At 34.4% G+C, this 20,527-nt stretch overlaps 1 protein-coding gene across 2 annotated transcripts in view; it reads right to left on the minus strand.

The window, feature by feature from the left end:
* Nucleotides 1-20,527, minus strand: part of FMN1 (formin 1) — a 146,109-nt gene that overhangs the window by 32,546 nt on the left and 93,036 nt on the right. For both annotated transcript variants that reach the window (XM_005502448.3, XM_065064211.1), the window contains one exon: nt 12,732-12,824. In XM_005502448.3, the coding sequence (XP_005502505.2) occupies nt 12,732-12,824 (93 nt within the window). The remainder of the gene's footprint in view (nt 1-12,731; nt 12,825-20,527) is intronic.

Here is a 20,527-nt window from a genome sequence, read left to right on the forward strand (position 1 = left end):
CCCACACTTATGGTTCCAAATAATAAATATTTTCTAAAGCCTACTGGGACTTAAACACTATAGAAATATATTCTAATTTCTTTTTCATAAACTCTTATAATGTTATGGTCTAATTCCAAGATTAATTTTTGAGATGACTAAATGTATCTAAACAGCTTATGGAACTGAAAAATTAGTTCTAATCCCTTCAAACAGAACAAGGGTAAATCCAATCTGTTCTGTGTTTGGGAAAACCAACTATCCAGATGATCTGTAACTACAATCTCCTGTTGTAAGCAGAAGTAAAAACTTCAAGGATCAGCCCATTTTTATACCAAGGACAACACTTTAAAACAGTTGAATGATTATTAAAAGCAATATTGAGCAGGATGTCATCCCAAAAATATAAGAAGTATATAAAAACAAAAAGTGAACCAGCAGCTAACCTGGTGAGTAAAGAATGAATAATTAAAGAAATATAATGAAACTAATTTCAGAAAAGCTTGTGAAATTTGCGGCCTGAAAACTTTCAGGAAAGAAAAGCCGTAGCATTGCCTCCTCCTGTGGAATGATAACAATGATTTATGAAGCTAAAGTCATTTCTGCTGATTGAGCTCAGTCAAGATTGGTTTCACATGAACAGCTAAAGTACAGCAAGACATGAAGCGTAGTGGCCCCACATGTTTGAACACACTAGGACATGCTCTTCTAGGTGATCCAAAGGATGGGGGTGGGGGGTTCAAAGCTGCTGCTTTGTTTTCCATCCATTTTCCCCTCATTAGGATACACTTCTCCTGCAAAGTAAGCCACTTCTGGTGGTCGGGAGCAAAGTCTCATTGTAAATGCACAGCAGGATAGTGGCAAAGCTGAGATTAGTTCTCCATAGATTTATATAGACCTTTCTCACTGTTGATTGCTTGTACTGTTTCAAAGGTGCGTATGTTACCTTTTTTATTGCTGGTTACTGACTTTATTCCAGCATATGGTGGTTGGCGCCATGACACAAAGTGAACATTTTATACTAGAATTAAAGTGGATATTTGACAGTTTCTGTCAGAAAGTTCAGAGCAAAGAATTTGTGAGACAAGATTTATTGCATATTTTATATGGGACACATCTGTTTCTTTGCTACGTTTTTGTTTAAATAAGAAAGCAATGAAGGTTCTTTAAAAAACAAAGACTGTCAATAAAAAGCATGAACAGAAAAACTACATTATTGAGAATGAATTAAATTATCCTGACCTTCTAAAAATGTGCTGCTTAGAAGTATGACAGTCACCTTCCCCTTTTTGTTCAGCCATATACACTGGATGGGGGAGGAGAATTACAAGCGCAAACTGATTCTCACATCTACCCACACTCAAGGGTAAATAAAATAAAAATGAAAACCCAATTAAATCTAAGTGTTGATATCAGATATTCACATTTAAAAGTAAGATTTTGCATATTATTTTATTTTTTAGCATCCATAACTGCATTTTTGAGATGTGAAATGTGCCAAATGAACACTCCTTGTTTTGAAAATTTCTTATAAAACTACAGATCAGTATAACAAGGTATACAGCAAACTTCTCCAGATTTATCTAGTAACATCACTGAAACAGATATAGTTTGGTTTCTAAAGTTCAGTATTTATCATAACTGAATCAAAACTGAATTTGGAGAACTATCAGGATCTTGTTTATGAAAAAAAAAGTGTATGCCCTATACTAAAGAGAAACATTTCTTCAATAAAACTCTGAATTTTTAACCAACAACCTTCCTGTTTATAAAGATTCATATTTAGTATGGAACCTTAAGCTTGAGAAACATGAAATTTAAATAGGTGGAGTTAAACAAGACAGAACAAGTATGAAATAAACAAATTATATTGCTCAAAAATCACATATGTCTTTATGAAAAAGCACGTGTGTCTTATTTAACTTTTACTTTAAGAACACATCCATAGAAAAATCCCCTCTCTTGGACAATGTACATTCTACACAAATAGTTAGATTGTTAAAAATACATATATCACAATATAGGCTCAATAATTTCACAAACAAAAATGTAGGAATTTCCTCTATAAAATCACAAATACTTGACAAATTATTTCATACTACCATTATATTTAATTACTGTTTTTAATTCAAAGTTCTACAACTTAGGTTTGTGCAGGAAAATGTATCTAGCTACTAGTTTGAAAGATCTGCAATTTGAAACAAAATGCAAAAGAGGCAAACTTGGATGTGCAATAGTTCTGCTTCTTCCCAGAAATACAGGATACTAACTTTAAGAAATATTTTGTTTGGATTCTTTTAATCAATGTTTTTACAAGAAACACCAAACTATACTTAAGTAAAAGGCATACATTTTTTCTGAGTTTGCCTTCTCTGTAATAAACACATAGAAGAATATATATTTTTTTTTTTAAATATCAATTTCTAAATAAAGTACCTTCTATTCTCCTTATGGGAAAAGATGATGGGAAAAGTGAAGTGTATGTGACACATTAGTCAGGCCATTTAATTCATTCCTAGAAAGCACCAGATACTACCATGATGACAGAAATGAATGTGTATACAAAAAAAAAATAAAAAAAAAATCCCATTTTATCTCAATCTAAGACTGGGAAAACAACAGGAATTATTACTGCATCTACCTGATCTATTTATTTTTTTTACACCTTGCTTATTTTCTGTTGAACTCTATGCTGGAAGTATCCAGATTTCCCCCTTCCGCCAGTGCATGTAAACATTTGGAAATGTTATTGAAAGTTTGGAAATATTTTTTTAAATTTGAAGATAAATTTTAACTCTTGAGACAATTTAACTCATATCAAAAGCAAACCAATATCAAATTACATTAAACTGAAAATGACTGGCTTTCAAAAGATAGAAAAGTCAAAGTTCCCCTACCATTATTTCCAACAGAAACGTAGAATCAGCTCTCCTAATTAAGCTCGGGGATTCTCTGTCCTAGGAACTGCCCAATTACATCAAGGGAAATGTAAATACGCCTCTCCAACTCCCATTCAACTCTAAGTCAATGCTGGGTCAGACCCTTTATGCAAAACTCAAGGTAAGGAAATACATTATAAACATTTGCTGATAAACTGTACTGATAACTGTAAAGATAATAAAACCAAATACATTTTATAAGGCAGTTTTTCCTTTAGCATCATATTATTTAATGTTTACAGTTTTCTGTTTGGCCACAGAAGCCACACTGTTATGTCCAGTCATGTATCCCTGCCGATCCTAGTACACTAGACCCTCTCAGATACCAACACTTTGGCAACAGTTTGTGGAGGGAATTTTCAGATTGTAAGGCATCCTCAAGATGAAAGACTTCATACACATGCTTTGTACAAATAGTTGTATCCTAAAATATGCTGCACAGAAATCCTTTAAGAAACAGTTTTTAGACGCTTTCAAAATAGCTGACTTGAGACAAAGTTTAGATAGCTGAAAAATGCCTATACTAAAATCTTGAATTGATTTACATGCCATGAAAGAAGTACTGTTCCAATGAACTCCATACATATATATCTTAAGATATACTGATAACTACTGATTTCTCCACCTTTGTCAGGGTGTTCACAAAGCAGCACTATGAGGGCTCTTCTCAGGACAAAGGTACAACTTTAAATATCTTGCCCTGGCATCTGACTATTTAGGCACAAATATATCACAGAAGTTGTTGCAGGAGAGTTTGAATGATGACCTGAAATCAGGCTTTTCTTACATTTAGGAGAAGTCTGTTTTTTATAACTGTAATCTTACAACACTGTATCATCCATGTGTTTTTACTGTGCCATTCTCCAGTTTTGAGAGCTTAGTAGCAACCTGGTGCTTTGTCTTTTAACTAGCTTCAAATTTCTAAGGATCGCCCTATGAACGTTGTGATTACTTTTGCTCTCAAAACAAATGGTTCTACTACAACCTCTTTAATAAATTTGTGTGTCAAATTTTTTCTTAGAAAGAAGCTTCCTTCTGATGACTATTTCCTGTCTGGCCTACAGATTTTGCCTGTTATCATTGCTTAAAAAATGAAAACACAGTTTATACCGTAACAGAACCTAATCCAGTGAGCTCCAATTTCCTGCTGAAATTTTCAGCATCTAGTATTTTTATCAATCATGCTTAAAAGCATTAAAACACGATATTCATGTGTTTGCACAGGTACAAAACACAATTGAGGAAAATTATCAATTTACCAAAATTATAAAAGCCTACATAGAAATTCTACATAAGTGCAGATCAGATTAAGCATGTTCTTGTCATAATAGATTTGTATTAAGGTAGCAGTGAAAGGTATTTTAAAGCTTAATCCAAAGACTATGGTGTGAAATTACAGAATACAGGCGACCAAACATAAGGTGAGAGTGACCAGTGTGACAGTAGGTATTAAAATAACTTCTGCGTTTAGGCTTTTCAGTATTTACTTAGCACATTAATCTCTTCTATCTAATCTTTTTCCAATTCTTGACTCTGCTCTTTCCTTGCAGCAACAGCTTCCACATATGTAAGCACTTGCTCATTGGATGTATAATATATAAAATAATTGATCAGTGAGCATCCTGATTTCTTGCCAAGGAAATCTTTGACAAATATTTAAATTCTATTAGTTTGCTGACCTTAAATATCAGCAGAAATAGGGCAAGACAAGGATGTAAACAGCAGAGCAAATTCGGATAAACTGCTTGCTAGTGGCATTGACTGTAGTACAGAGAATAGTGACATAAGAAGATAAGTAGATAAATAGGAAATCATACAGAAAATTCATAAGAATACAGTAAAGAAGAAGAAAGCAGCTGGTCTAAAATTATAGGCTAATAGGATCCCTGTGAAAAAACAAAATATATAATCTATGGCTCTGTTTACTTATAAGCCTGTGATATAGGCACTAGAAGAAATTTAGTGGAATTGAACAGAAAATGAGGGTTTCAGTGAGAATGCAAAGAGAATGTTAGACTCCAGACAGCTGATAGTGGTTATTCTAAAGGTATTCATAATTCTAGGTATAGATTTTATAACCACAATATATATAATAATTTTTTGTACTAAATAAAGTGTATCAAACTGTCATTCATTATGTCACACAGTTGCTATTAACAGGAAATATTTCTCATATAATGCTAGTCACTTTGCAGCAGCCACAGTAATTCAGTATAATAACACAATCAAATTGAAAAGAAGCTAGAAGGAACTGTTGTCTGTAAAAGATTCTCTCCTTTTCTTCTGAGAGAAGATGACACTGAATTTTTAATTACAAGTCCTTCTAAATTACATTCATATTACATATTCTAAGGGAGTGTAACCCTCTAATTTGATAGTAAATCATGATGTAGTGGAACTGATTTTTTAGCAGTTTTTAGCAGATTATAGCAATTTTATGTGTATCTGTTTTAAAAATAATCAATTTAAGGTTTCCTGAAAAGTCATAGTTTTAATTAACATCAATTTTCAGGACTTTGATGCTGGTAATTCTTCTGGTAGTGTAGGAGGAAACATTCATTTCAGAGCAAATTCTTGTTCTTTGAATCAGTTCACTGTCAATATTGCATCAGTTAGGGACATATGGATGCAATTACATTCCAGGACACCTTATTTGGTGTCTTATGGACTGACGCTATTGTCTAACTATACAACCTCAGAGTACCAACCATAAGGTTCTGTGCTTTGCAGACTCATGCCAATTTATGTAAATCACTCTTTCATCTGTTTAAATACAACGATCTTTGAGTGATGAAAACAGTTATGACTGTCACAAACAGTTTGAAAGATTAAAGTAATTCTGCTGCTGGCATATAAAACAGCGTTCCACATCTAAACACAAACTTTGCCTGGTCTGTAATGTCATTGCTGGGAAGGATAAAAAGTTTTAAGCAAACATTATCACTGCAAGGAAGTATGACATATTTTTCATGTTTGACACTGGACGTAAATATCCTCCCACACTGTTTAATGTGAGAACTGCATATGTGTGGCAGAGATAATAAAGCATCTCAGTGAAAAAAAAAATGAAGGGGAAAAAAAAAACAGTTATGACAAATAGAACAGAAAATAAAACTTTGAAGTTAAAAGTTTTCATATTTGTACAGTTTATTCACAAAAGTAAGAAACTATTTGATATGCAGACTGGATAGTCACAGAATCTGCAAGAGAGTCTGACATCCTGTAGAACTGATTACCTTTATGGAGATATATTTTTGGCTGACAGAAGCAGCTTCATAATTGCAGGTAACAGAAAATCAGGGCAACTATAAGATCTTTGTAGGTGCTATTGCTCTTCTGCTGTAGTTTACAGACCATATTTTAAAAGGCAGCTGTTACTGTTATTCGCTGCTCTTAAAAACTATTATTTATTTTCTTGCTGCACTTACTCAGTATTAAAATGTTCAAGAGCTTGACAAACAAAATGGAACACAAGTACCATAACCTGATATGTAAACTAAGGTAGAGGAGTACAACACTAGTGGAAAGACAAGTATATGACTTAGTTTCATATGCAGTTTTAGAATATTTTTCTTCCTGTTAGTATTCTCCTTGGAGAGAAAAGCTATATTTTTACTGCAGAGAAGCAAGAATTTTAAATATTTCTTGGGGGTTTCTGATATTTTGGGAAGTCATTACAGGCAAGCTCTACCAAACTTCTATGAACAGGGACTTAAAACATAATATCTAGATCTGTTTTAAAAACAACAATATAATGGTGGCAGACTCTCAAAGGAAATAAGTACCAATGTAAATTTATCCCTAATCTTCAACTGCATTGAAATTTATAAAGGTATGTCCTGTTGACAGTAAGAGAGAAATAAGAAATATTATTGTATTGTGAAAATGGTACTGATAATAGTGGCTTGAGGTATTCTTGACTTCTGATTGACTATTACTAAATGGTGCCAGCATCCTGCTTTGTACTTCATAGACTGGTTTGATCGAAAAGCAGTAGAGTTTTGAGTGGAAATACATTTTTTTTTGCTGTAATATAATAAATTATGCTATCATCCTCCTACACTTAAAATACATGCTTACAAACTAAGAAATGAAGGTTGCTTTCCCTGGGTTAATAAATCACCTAGTATGAGCATCTATAGTGCAACAAAATTTAAGATGAAATGTTTATATAACCAGGAACAAGCAGGAAATAATCAACAGGAAACTGGAAGTCTGCCAGCTGAAATATATTACAGTATAGTTAAAGTCAGTGGCATAAATTTCTTATATTAAAGTTATTATGAAATGGTATTTTGTATATTGCTGAGGAAGAAAATGGAAGCAAGTAAAGTTGGGTGAAAATAAATCTAAGATGGTAACAAGTAACATGAAAACAAAATTATTTGAGTAGGGATATCAGGAATGAAAACCAACAAAAATAATATATCTTCCTGGACACTAGCTTGAAATTAAGATCTAAATCAGGGGTGTCAAACTCATTTTCCACCAGAGGCCACATCAGCCTCACAGTTGCCTTCAATGGGCCAAATATAATTTTAGGAGGAGTTATATGGGAGTAGTTATAGTTATACAGTCCTAAAATTGCATTTGACCCTTTAAAGGCAACTGCAAGGCTGATGTGGCCCCTGGTGAAAATGAGTTTGACACGCCTGATCTAAATGATTCAGGCTTTCAATTATTTGTTTAAAAGAAGTCAAATATACTTCAACAAGGTTTCATTTAAAACTCTGCCGTCTAAAAACCAGTGATTCCCAATAAAGAATCACCATTTCAGCTTCTTACTTCTGAACACACTTGTAAGAAAATACAGAATTCAACGAGAATTTGTTACTTAAACAGAATAAATAATTTTTCTGGAAATAAAGTTAGGAAGATGGAACTGATAAAAAGGCATGAAGGCATGGGGACATGCATGAGAAAGGAAGGAACAATTATTTACTTAGTTGTAGTAACCTGGATCAAACAATTCATGTGAAGTAGATTCATATGTTTCAGAGGCCAGGAACAAGCTCTCTGCCTTTCTGGCATCCAGGGATGTTACAGAATCACACAAGTCCCCCTCTTTATCCTGTCTACTCTCTTGCCTGAGACTGTAGCAGTTTTGATCAGAGTTTCTGGCCAGTACACTTGGTAATTGTTTTTTCATAACATTTCTTAATTTCTTGGTATAATCCCCCCAAGAATGATACAAACCAGAAAGTAGTTAACATACAAGTGAAGGGAGCTAGCTTACTAGAGTTTATTTCTTATTTTCTGTCCCACTGGACTAACTCAGCAATCCTCTATGGTGCATTCCAACAGGCAAATGAGGAAATGTGGATCAAAGCTCCTGTTCTGCACCAGAAATACATTAAAAAGAACAATAGACTGGATGCATGCCCAGGTAGCTACTGCAGCTTGGCTAAAACTATCAAGAAGAAATTACTCAGCAGTCAGAATCAGACCTACTGACATTTTCCGTGTGGTTGCTAACCTTCTCTGAAAAATGCACTACCTCCTGACACAATGCTGCAGTGAGTAGCTTGGTCTATGACACTGTTTTTCTATTGTGCAGTCCCATGACTACACAGCGTTTATCTTTTAAGTTGTATACAACATACAGCAGTTGTAGCAAAGCAATGAACTTCACCAATGCTTCCTAAGTGCCAGGCTAGAATTCTAAACACAGAATAATTCCTTTTACTATGACATTAATCTCAAAAGATCTACTCTATTTGACAAATCCCTCCCTCTCCATCTTGCTTATTACTTTGGACGCTTTCGTGTACCACGTGCCTTTCCCAGACAGCTTTGCTTTCCACTATTAATGATTTTCAAAAACGAGGCTGTCTTGACATCAGACAACTTGCTTCCCAGACTCTGCTGTAAACTAAATGAATTCCTTTAACAGCAAAGTCTTCATTGTCAAGATGCCTCTTTATTCTTAGAAAAATAAAGAGAGGCAGCTATGCTCTTCCGATGTTAACTGTTATGAAGCAGAAAGACCTTTTGATTTGCACATTCCAGTATATGAGGGAGGAAACTGAGCCCAGATTAAAGTTTTTACATACTTTCTGACCTGGAACCAATGAAGGGGAATTTGGGACCAGACCATCTTGCATGAATCTGTATTATGCATTTCTACATTTATTAAAATACACAAACAATATGAAATACTCAAGCAGCAAAATAAGAAATAAATTTTATTAAGGCTAGTTGCCTACTCCTGTATGTAATTTTGTTTCTTGTTTGTATTATTCTTGAGAGAATGCACCAGGAGAATAAAAAATGTCACGAAAAACTAACATAAATGGCTACTGGCCAGCATGCTTTCTAGTGAGCTTCATAGCTGCAGTAACCAAAATTTGTTTTCTCCTTTTCTATATAGAGTATTTTGCATCTTTCTCATCTTCATCCAACTATTCTGATTTTTTTGGTGTGAAATAGCTTCGTATCAAAAGAGTTTTCTTCTAAGCAATTCTGAGCAAGAATTTCATACGTTAAGGAGCAATCCAAGCCAACCATTAATTTCATAATTTCAAACTTCTTTTTGCATACCATGGCAAATTAAATGGAAAATATTAAGAAGATATTTCTGAAAAAAAATACAGTTATTCAATGAGAAATACAGTATGTGCGTATTAATTTACAGCAATTTTTAGGCCTCCGTGTCATAGTAAAACTAATATAATATGTTGCATATAATATAATTAAATCTACTAAAGATTATTTCCACCTTGAGAATAATCTAAGCCCTTTTCAAAAGGCACAGACATATCAAATACAGCTAATGAAGTATTAACACAGTTTACACATAATGTCTTTCATGTGGGAATCACAAAGTACTTGATAAAGATTATCTTTCACTACAAAAAATAGCAAGAATAATTATTTATCATTCTGTGTACCAGAAAAGTGAAGTGCTCTCTGAAAAAATGATTAACCAACTAGTCTAGCATCACATGTCAAGCAGCTAAACTGGGAAGAGAACCTAAAGGTTCTGGCACCTAATTCCCTGTTGAAGGCGTTAGGCTACATTACATCCAGTTATACAAAACAGCACTGACATCAGCAGAAGTACAGTTTATCCCCTCTAGCATTTTAGAATGTCAGTCTCCATAACACTCTCTATGTTTTTTGTTACAACACAGCAAGTATTAGATTTAATTGCTATTAATTGTAATTAGGAAATGTAAACAGTTCAGTTTAAGCAAATCAATATGTTGTTTTTTGTTTTTTTTTTTTTTTTCTTATAGTATTTCCAACTTAGCATTGACTAGAAATGATGGGAAATTGTGTGTGTGAGAAAAACCTGAATATCTATGAGTTCCAGCCCTATCTTCAAGCCAGAAGTTTCAGAAAAGCATCTGAGCTTTGGATACTTGCTGTGAGCTGGCAGAAAGATGACAGACAATTTTTTCTTACATTTGCTTAAACAAGCCACAACTGTTTTTTAAACAAACAAAACTGAAAGCAGATGCTTAACGGACGCACAATATTATCGGTTAACTCCTGACTTCAGAGAAGCAGCTGAGTTTCCACACACTTACCTAAACTGAACATCTGAGCTTGACATTTGTCTGATGCCTATTCTAGTACCATAAATCACGATGGGTTTCTGTGTTATTTTTAGCTATCTTCAGTGCAGAATTTTACAGGATTTCCATTCTAATGCCACAGAAAGTACCAGTCACCAATTACAAACATTCAAATCAATCAAGTGACTGAAGGAGAAATAGGGTCAATAATTCTGAAGGATTTCTGAAGAGTCAATAATTAGAGGATAAGACAAAAAAAGCCAAGTCATCTCGGAAAAAGTTAGATAAAACAGAAATGTCAAAAGATGAGAAATTAGACAAAATTAAATGTATGTGATTAGACATCATAAAACATAATACTATAAATCAAAAGGAGAACAAGAGAACATAAGAAATTGCACAAGTATGTAATCCCTGTTGTTTTGCTGTTTCTAGAACACAAAAGACCTGAAACAGCAAAAAGTGTCAAATAGATTTCATTTCTATAAAGAACTCATTGTCCCAAAACACCATGCAGAAACATATCTGCTCTTTCTTTTTTTTTTTTTTTAATATATGTTATTCACAAACAGAAGGATAAAATTTTCTGCTACATTGACGATGATAAATGTATCTCAGTTTCCACATCAATGGGCATAAACAGGGCAAATGTTGAAGGAATATGTTTTTCTATTTGAAATGATAATGCAAACTTGAATTACAATTTTGTCTAAAGCAGAACTATTCTTCTTTCAAGATCGGTTGGGCATTTTTATCATATTCCCTTCATCAGATAGAAGGGTAGCTCATTTGTTCAGGAGGAACTAGATGCTGTGTTGCCTCTATTTTTTGGGACTGTCACAATATGCTTTTGCTGTTCCTTCTGCTGATTTTAGCTGGGGTGGAGTTAACTTTTTTCATAGCAGCTTGAATGGTCCTGTGTATTGGGTTTGTGACCTAAACAGTGTTGATAACCCACCCACATTTCAGCTATTGCTCAACAGTGCTTGTACAACATCAAGGCCTTCTCCATTTTTAATAGTGACCCCCAGAAAGTAGGCTGGGGGTGGCACAAGAGGTTGGAAGGGTCCACAGCTGGGACAGCTGGCCAAATTGACCAAAGGGATAGCCCATACCATATGACTTCATGCTCAACAATAAATCTTGGGAAAGAACAAGTAAGGGGCGAAGTTCAGAGTTATGGCATTTGTCTTTCCAAGTAGTGGCTGCACATGATGGAGCCCAGTTTTCCTGGAGATGTCTGAACACCTACCTGCCCCTGGGAAGTAGGGAATGAATCCCTTGTTTTGCTTTGCTTCTGCATGCAGCTTTTGCTTTTCCCTATTGAATTACCTTTATCTCAGCCCATGAGTCTTCTCTCTTTTACCTTTCTGACCCTTGTTCCAACCCCACCAAGGGGATGTGAGTGAGCATCTGTGTGGTGCTTAGCTGCCTATTGGAATAACCGCAACACTCCTCAGGAGATCCAGGGTGTAATAAGAATTACAGAATCTGTGATATAATCATGGAAGACACCATTCAGTTACGGTCTTGGCAAGACCTGGGCAAAATTGAGTTATGACCCAGATAGATACGCGAGTCTATCATTTTGACTACTCTGCTCTGGTGCTTTTCTGGCCAGTAGTGAGAAAACACACAGCTTGGGAAACAGGATGGAGCTGGACTGATCCATTCAGCACCAGCAACCTGCAGCTACATTTTCTTGAACTGATGATTGAATTGTATCTTGGATCTCACCCTGGTTGTCTCCAGACTCTACAGTGGTAAATCACTTCCTCACGCCTCTTTCTGTCTCACACAAAACTAAATCTTTAAATCTGAAGTAGTCAGTTCATAAGCCCACACTTTTGATAAAAGAAGCTATTACTTCCTGTATATATGTATATATATATATATGGACTTTCTCTAGAAGGGTATTTTTCATTCTTGTCTTTTATAAACTTGAAGCTTTATATTCCTTCTGACAAATTTGGTGTATGATGAGTATCTTTTTCATTTTGCCTACAAATAATGATCAAGAACAAAGCAGAAAATAATCAATAGGAAATGAGTAAGATCAAGGGAACAATTACCTTTGAAAAGTGATGTACAAGATCTGTATAACCATTATTCTTAACATATACTAGGCACATTAGGAACATAACCCATAACAGATAGAAGGACTTTTCAAATTTTCAGAGGCAACAGATATTTAATGCAGCCTGCATTATATATAACTTCATAAACCATTACACTATTAGCCAAGGGTTTTGGTTTGGTTTGGTTTGGTTTTGGTTTTGTTAAGTACGGTTACCTTTCTGGAAGAATTCCTCTAACTTCTCCTTGAAGGGCTGGAGATGCTCCTCAGAAGACTCTCTGCAAACTAACTTCATCTGCTTTTCAGAGGCTACAAAAAGAAGTTGAGAGACATTTGTGGCAGAATTTGTCTATGGGAAGTATATGTCAACATTTTAGTTTAGAGGAAATGGAAATAAAGAAGCCCTAAGGAATCCAGCAATTACATTAAAATAAAAAGTACCAATACCAGTCTAGCATAAGAAATAGAAAATTCTATACATGTTTAAAGAGTGGGATTTGTCTTCAGTAATGACTTTGTCCTAAAAATCCAGCTGCATGCTGAGACTCACTACTAACAGAGCGTACCTCACACACAAATTCTAGATGGTATTTAAAGCTCTAAGCTTTCTTTCTGTGGTGAGTGGAGGATGCATTACATCTGGACTGATTGTAATCAACCAGAGCCAGGCATCCTATACTCAACCATTTTTCCTAACAAAGACGCAGGAATTCAGCTTTACTTAAGTATTCAAATTCCAGGCAATGATGTGAAATAGTAGAAGTCTTTAAAAAATTAACTTACGTCTAACTGCAATTTGTTTACTATTTAATCTATCTGTCATCTCAAGACCTGATGCCATGCCAGTTTCTAAAAACTCCAGATTATTTGCCAATGAATTTTAACATTCCTAGAAATTCTAATAAACTTTGTAGTGTTCCATATTAAGATGAAATGAAACTGCTAGAAATCCAAATGCAATTATCTTCCATTTAGCAAATGAATTTATGAACTATTATACAATTTTTTATTCCATCACTCTTTGTTCTCAAGAAGCTAAATTTAGATGTAAATGTATTTTGGAGTTAAATCCAAGAGTTACAGCTTGGCTGCCGGAAACTTATTCACATAATATTGCTACCACCATTATATAATTCAACTTACTGCAGCTAAACTAATACAAAACTGCAGAAACAGAAGTGGAGAATTTGAAATTAAAAGGTCATATTAATGTAAGTTTGCAGTGCAGTGAAAAAAGTCAATGGAAGGTTGAAAACAGATGCATACGTTTCATTGTACAACTAGTAGTGTGCCTATAATACTCTTGGACCACCAGGACTTACTAAAAAAGACAGCTTTTCAATTAATTGAGAACAGAAATACATTTGGACAGTTGCTACAGAAAAAGCTGAAAAGATAACTGTTCCCACAGTATATTTTCATTTAGCATCCCTCTGCAATTAATGTACGTTGTTGACTATGACATTGTTGGGGAGCTCCAGAACTTATGTAAAATGGCCTGGGCTATGGCCCAAGTTTATTATTAATCTCTAGTCTTTCAATCTGTAGCATAAGGCAGACCTTTGAAACTGTTCAGAGTAAAGTCAATGGATATTCGTTTGTATGTGAGACAATAGGTGGGATGAAGCATTAATTTAAACATAACAGATTGGGACAGTCTCTTAGTATCTGCACAGTTATGTGTCTTTAATAAATTAAGCAAAACAAAGTAGAAATCAGAGAAATATGTACGAATTTTAAAGATTATTATATTATGATATGTGCCTCTTTTAATTAAAAATCTGAACTTTCCACAACTGTTCTCACACACTGAACAAAATTTATGTATCCTTCACATTTATGTTTGTAGAATTAGGAGATCTCTAGAGTTATTCAAGTAAATGGAAACACTTTACTTTGGAAGAAGACGGACATATTAGAATCGTATAGGGGAAAAAATCTAGCAAAATAAGTGAGACAGTATTGTTAACTTTCTGAGTGGAGGTTTCAACAAAGTGGCAGCTACAGTCTTGTGGGTTCTTTTGTGTTTAAAAAAAATCTACAGAAAATTATATAAGGCAATATTTAGAAATTAGTTTAGATAAATATAAAATTACAAGGATGTAAAAGCATTAGTACACATATTCTGTCCAGGCATTTGGTACAAAATGACTATAGAATGCACATGATTATCACAATCAGGTAAGGTTGCACCAATTGCAATCCAATAATTATTTTATAATAATCAGTTTTGTATAAATCTATCCAGAAGTAGATTTCTATCTAAACATACTCTAACATAGTCTAGAAAGGTGTTTTCCCAAACATATTGTGTTGTGGATGCAGTCTGGTGTAATGAAAGCTTCCTACAAGCTTTAGCAACACAAGATTTAGAAAGGCTACTCAGATATGTCCCATGTAAGCATTTAAATGACCATGACTAGCACATGTAAAACCTTTTTTGTTTGTTTGTTTGTTTTGATGTTTGTTTTGTTTTTGTTTTTTTTTTTTTTTGTTTTGTTTTAAATCAAGACAACTAACATTATCCTTAATCAGATGAGAAAAACTACAACAAAATATGGACAACAAGAAGTGTCAGCATACAGAGAAAAAGCTCATTTGGATAATAAATTCTTAGGAAGAATCCGAACATCCTTAACAAGAAGATCAACAATTGTCATTAAGGGAGAGGAAGAGTAGGAAGGAAGGCGCAGAGAAGAAAAGTAAATGAGGCAGACGACATAGAATAAGCGAAGCAGGGTGCTGCTTGAAACTTCAAGTTTGAGATGACCTGAAATAAGACACCAGTTTGCAAACTGACAAAAGAAGTCAAGTAAATGCTGGCAGACGCTAAGAATTTATGTTATTGGAAAGCCTTAAAAAGAGACCTTTGGATGATTCTCTCTGCTGATATTTATCTATATGATATCTATCTAAAACTAAAATCTATCAGTTTACTTCCAGAAGTTCTTTCGATAACTGCCAAAATAGACCGAAGGGCTCTGGGAAAATTATAGCTTTGAGCTAAAGGAGTCAAGGCCAAGGGTGAAGAAGTGAAAATCACAAGAGTAATGTATTTGCCCCGTACTGCTTAATCCTCCTTTAACTGACTCTGAATTTAGGTCATACTTCAGTCAATAACCTATACTTTTGGTCGACAAACAAGCAAAAAAGTATCTGGGCAATTGAAGGTTAACTAACTCTGTTTAAAGTCAACTGCACTGAAATATTTTAATAAATGGAATATTTGAATAGATTTGAAATTCTCAGAAATCTGAAGGAATTCTGAGGAATCTGACAGCTAGCACACCACACGTACACTTCTCTCCCCATTTCATTCCAAAATAATCATTTGAGAAAATAAACAACCTGTTTCAGCAATACTGACTTCAAACAGATGCAAATTCTCCATTACTGTAATAAACTTTTGGTTCATTTTCTTGGTATGTATTGTATGTTAGTGAAATTAAATGTAATATGCTACTTTGAAAATTGTTTATTTCCAAATGAGCTATTACAAAAAAAAAAAAAAAAAAGAAGAAGAAAAAAGAAAATGCAAGTGTGCAATAGTATTTTAAAGCCCTTACAAACTTTTGGATGTACATCAGACTTCACCCACTGCAAATCTTGGCCACAGAAATGGAAACCATTAGCAAAACATTAAAACAAGGCTGGAAACTGCTGATTATCAGTTTGCCACTGTCTTCAGATTTAATGCAGTACTTGGCTCAAGATGTTCTTTAAAAATCCGCAATATAAGTGAAAATATTTACAAAATAGAATGTCTTTCACTTAATGCCTATTGGGCAATATTCCTTTAAAAGTCCACAGACACTTGTAAATCTGTCAAAAGAATCACTGCCCATAAACAAACTTTCACGTAAAGAGCATTTCAGTGTCAATCAGACAGGATTTGGAATTTTTTGAGCACTATTTTTAAAGTGAATGCAAAATCAGAAATAGTTTAGTGTTGATCACAGTAAATTACTAACTATTTACTTGCCAGAACCCACCAGTAGCATTTACAGGAATCATCCTGACAGCGAAACCAAGTATCAGCACCATTAATTCCTATAAACCTGTCACTGACACTATCCCCTGTGAGTTATGCCGCTGTGAAAGCTGCTAAAACCTACCCCCTCCTCTTGTCTGTTCAGAGGCTGGCAGGTTATACTGCCAAGATTGCTATTTTATCTTCTTGTTATAATGCAGGCTTATCTTTGACAGGAGGGCTCCTATTTGATAATTCTTTTCTAGAACCCTTACCTTTTCTGTTTCAATAGGAATTTGAAACGATAATGCAAATGAATTCAATGTATGACTAAATAACCCCAAATTTATGTTTGAGAGGATCCCTGATTTTTTACGGTGCAGAAGGCCGTTACTGCATTTGGGCTCATATATCCAAGTAAGAATCTGATAAACTTCAGATAAAATCCACAAATTAAAATTATTCAGCAAGTGCTATGTAACTTCCACATGATTTAGCTTGTTTCATTTTGCTTTGATACATTTTCTTACTTGCAAAAACTTCCCAAGTGAAATAAAAAGTTACAGGAGATGCATGTTTGCCTGTTGGGCACTGTTGCAGGATTTGCTTATATTCTCTTGTTATTACATGCAGCTTACATAAACATTTACTGCAGGTGTGCACATGAGAGTATTAGCTTTATGACAATCCACTATATCTGTGTCATCTATACCTCTTGTACTTTTCTATAACCTTGCAAGGAAATGTTTCTTTTCAGATAGAATTTTAAATAAATGTGGAGAAGAAGGGAAGAGATTTATCTTGATTTCTTTGGAATACAGTATAAGAATTTTGATTGTGTCTAACTGCAAGTGGTTATGCTGCTACGGACCCAGAAAAGTTTCAGACGCAGTATTTTATTTGCATTTTTGGACACACATTGATAATCTGTACATGTATCAATGACTGCAACACACGAAGGTTCAAGCACTAACACCTTAGCCAGAGCTGGGCTGACTAATACAGAAGCCTTTGAACCAAACAGAGACGGAAGTGCCATGAAGTGGGGTGTGAGGTTTTCTGAGACAAAAGTATCTGACAAAAATGTAGGACAGGATCAAATTACACTGGTACTCTATTCTCAAACTTGGTTTTTATTGTATTAAATACAGGTCAGTCATTTAATGCAAAGCAGTGTTAGCACACATAAAACTAAATACACCGTTCTAACCTATTAATCACTTGCATAGTTACTGTTCTGTGAAGTTATTTTCAGCTAATTTAGAAGAAGAAATTTTTCTTCAGTCATTAATAATTCAGTTTTCTTAAAAAGTCATTTCAGAGGATAGAAGCTAATAAGTAAAGTGTTAAACAGCCTGATCTTCGTCTGTTTGAAATATGTTCTACCGCATGACACAAAGAAACAAGTATCTGTTTAGATGTTTAAGCTCACTCGTATAAATAAGACGGAAAAACATTTCTGTGATAAGTCCTAAGCTGTGGAAAAAGAAATAACTGAATTAGTGGAATACAAAACACCCTATAAAGGTCACCTGTTCTAAGGAAGTTTTAGTGGAAGCTGAGAGTCAGGCATCTTGACAATTCTCACAAGTTTGATCAGACATTCTGGCTTTTTCTTTTAAGATCTGTGAGGGGGTTTTGTTTGTTTCTTTTAAGTTTAACAGCATTTTGAACTTTTACAGTATGTGATGGCATGCAGAGGAACTGTCAGGCCTATATTAGTTTCAGCTAACACAAACCCCAAAATTTTTGCTCCTCATTTGGTCAAAGGGTATCAACATTCTATATAAATCATTTAAAAACCTTTCTGTTAAGATGGTTTCCTAACAATACATTTAACAAAATGAACAAAGATTCTAGTAAAACTAAATATTTTTCACACCATAGCAACATATCTGAGACTCTGGTTAATGTATTCTCTCTGAAATGGCAGTTTACATTCAGCGCACCCTTCAGCAGAGAAGCATACTGCAAGGGGCTGAACAGCACATATAAATGAACGTAACAACTAAACCCTCATAATTTTCCAGAACAATCTTTGTAAGACTCCTTAAATTATTCCAGCATACATTATTAGTAGAAAGCTTTGGTTTAGTGTCAAGATCCAAACAAACAGACCTCTGCACATCATTGAGATCTGTCAGGAGTGTAGAAATGTGCGCTAGCAGCACCCGCTGAGAAATCAGAACATTTCCTTTCTGTCCGAATAGTACAAAAATTAATATTTTGAAAGTCAAGAGTCTTGTCTTGCTAATTTAGAGGATGACAAAATTTTTAAGAAGCAATAATAATATTTCTATCATATGAGCTAAGATTTTTACAGTGCTAGGAAAAAAAAAAAAAGACCTTTCAAACACACAAAGACACGAATACTTAGTGTACTGAACAAAGGATCAGACAGAATAGAATTGCTGGACAATGGCTGAAAGAGTAGGTTTATGAGCTGAAATTGTAGATGCCAGAGAAGCGATCTCCTGTTTCCCTCTGTACAGCCGGATCTCTGATTTTCTGTGCAAGACAGATCATAAAGTTCCACCTAATTAATTCTTCTATGAAGTTTATGGCTTTGGTTCAGCTAGAGCATCCTCTTAGATTTAAAATCATGTAAATTCATATATTACCTGCAATATTAGGAGGAACACTTCTCAAAGTGCTAATTAGCCTCACTACTGCTAATTTGTATCCCACTGCCTGAATTAATGTACTTTCAATCTTTGATCATAGGCAGTAAATACGTAAGTGACCACCACAATTCTAACAGAAATCTGGCTTTTCTTTTACTGCATGCTCCATCAGAGAGGAAAAGCTGTTGAGATCCCCAAATACGAAGTCACTCTTCCCCGCAATGCTTGCTATTACACACTCTCCAAACTATTTCATTAGTGATCCATCATACACATGGATAGAGACAATATTCCTCCTGTTCCCAGATATAGACTACCTGCTCCCAGATGTATACTACATAGTTATGTAACTAATGTTTAACAGGCACACACACACATATATTTATTTATTTATATAAAAGGGCACACAGAAAAGTGCACAGAAAATCATAACGTGGTATTGCCAAGATTCATTGTAGAATCTTAACATTTGCAAAATGATTTTAAACAATAAATTTCCAAGAATTCTTTAGCCACCCCCCCCCCCCCAAACTCTATGAAAGAAAAAAATGAACAGCATGCTATTGTTTAATCAACAGAAAGCTTTCTCCCTCACCTTTGTGCACACATGCAGACATCTGCAGGGAATAAACTTTTCTTAAACATCATTGCTTTGCATCTCTATTATATTTCTGAATCTTATTAAAACCATTCCATACTATTCTCCACTATCACAAACTAGAAAATCTAATGGAATTTTAAGAAATGATCCACTTAGGAAAATTTACACTTAATGTATTCACATCTGTACATTACCAATGGAACATTGTCAAAATGTTAGTTTTGTTGTAAAATAGAATCCAGTGCACATACACAAACTGTGGTTTTTAATGCCTGTGTTGTATCTTTGCCAAATTAAAATAAACTGAAATATATCTCATCCTACTGAGACAAGGGACTATTCAAAAAGAGGTCAGAAAACTGTGAGGAGGAACAGTGTGTCATTTTGTCAACTCTTGAAAACAAAATAACTGTTTCTGTATGAAGCTTTTACTCTTTTCCTTACACCATTCTGCATTGCTTCAAAATATATCACATAAATGTTGGACAGTGCAAAAATGTAGCAATACTCACCAGGTACAAAACAATGTGCTCCATCTATGCTAATGTCTAAATAAATAACACAGTCAGCTATTTGCCGCCTCTTGTTCCACCACCCTGTTCAAACTTCTATTTACCTGCACTTCCAAAATTTTAAGGTGAATTTTTAGATGTAAAAGCAAAATTAACATTAAGAAAATGAAAGTGACTAGTTCCTAGAAAGTACCATATAACTTTTCTGCTCCTGTTGGGAATATTTTTTCTAGAATGTGTATGTGACTCAGACGTCTAAATGCCACTTTAAAATTGACTTTAAAAAATCATTTAAATTGCACTAA

This window comes from Columba livia, chromosome 5 (genome assembly GCF_036013475.1).
Source record: "Columba livia isolate bColLiv1 breed racing homer chromosome 5, bColLiv1.pat.W.v2, whole genome shotgun sequence".
Classification (NCBI taxonomy): Eukaryota; Metazoa; Chordata; class Aves; order Columbiformes; family Columbidae; genus Columba; species Columba livia.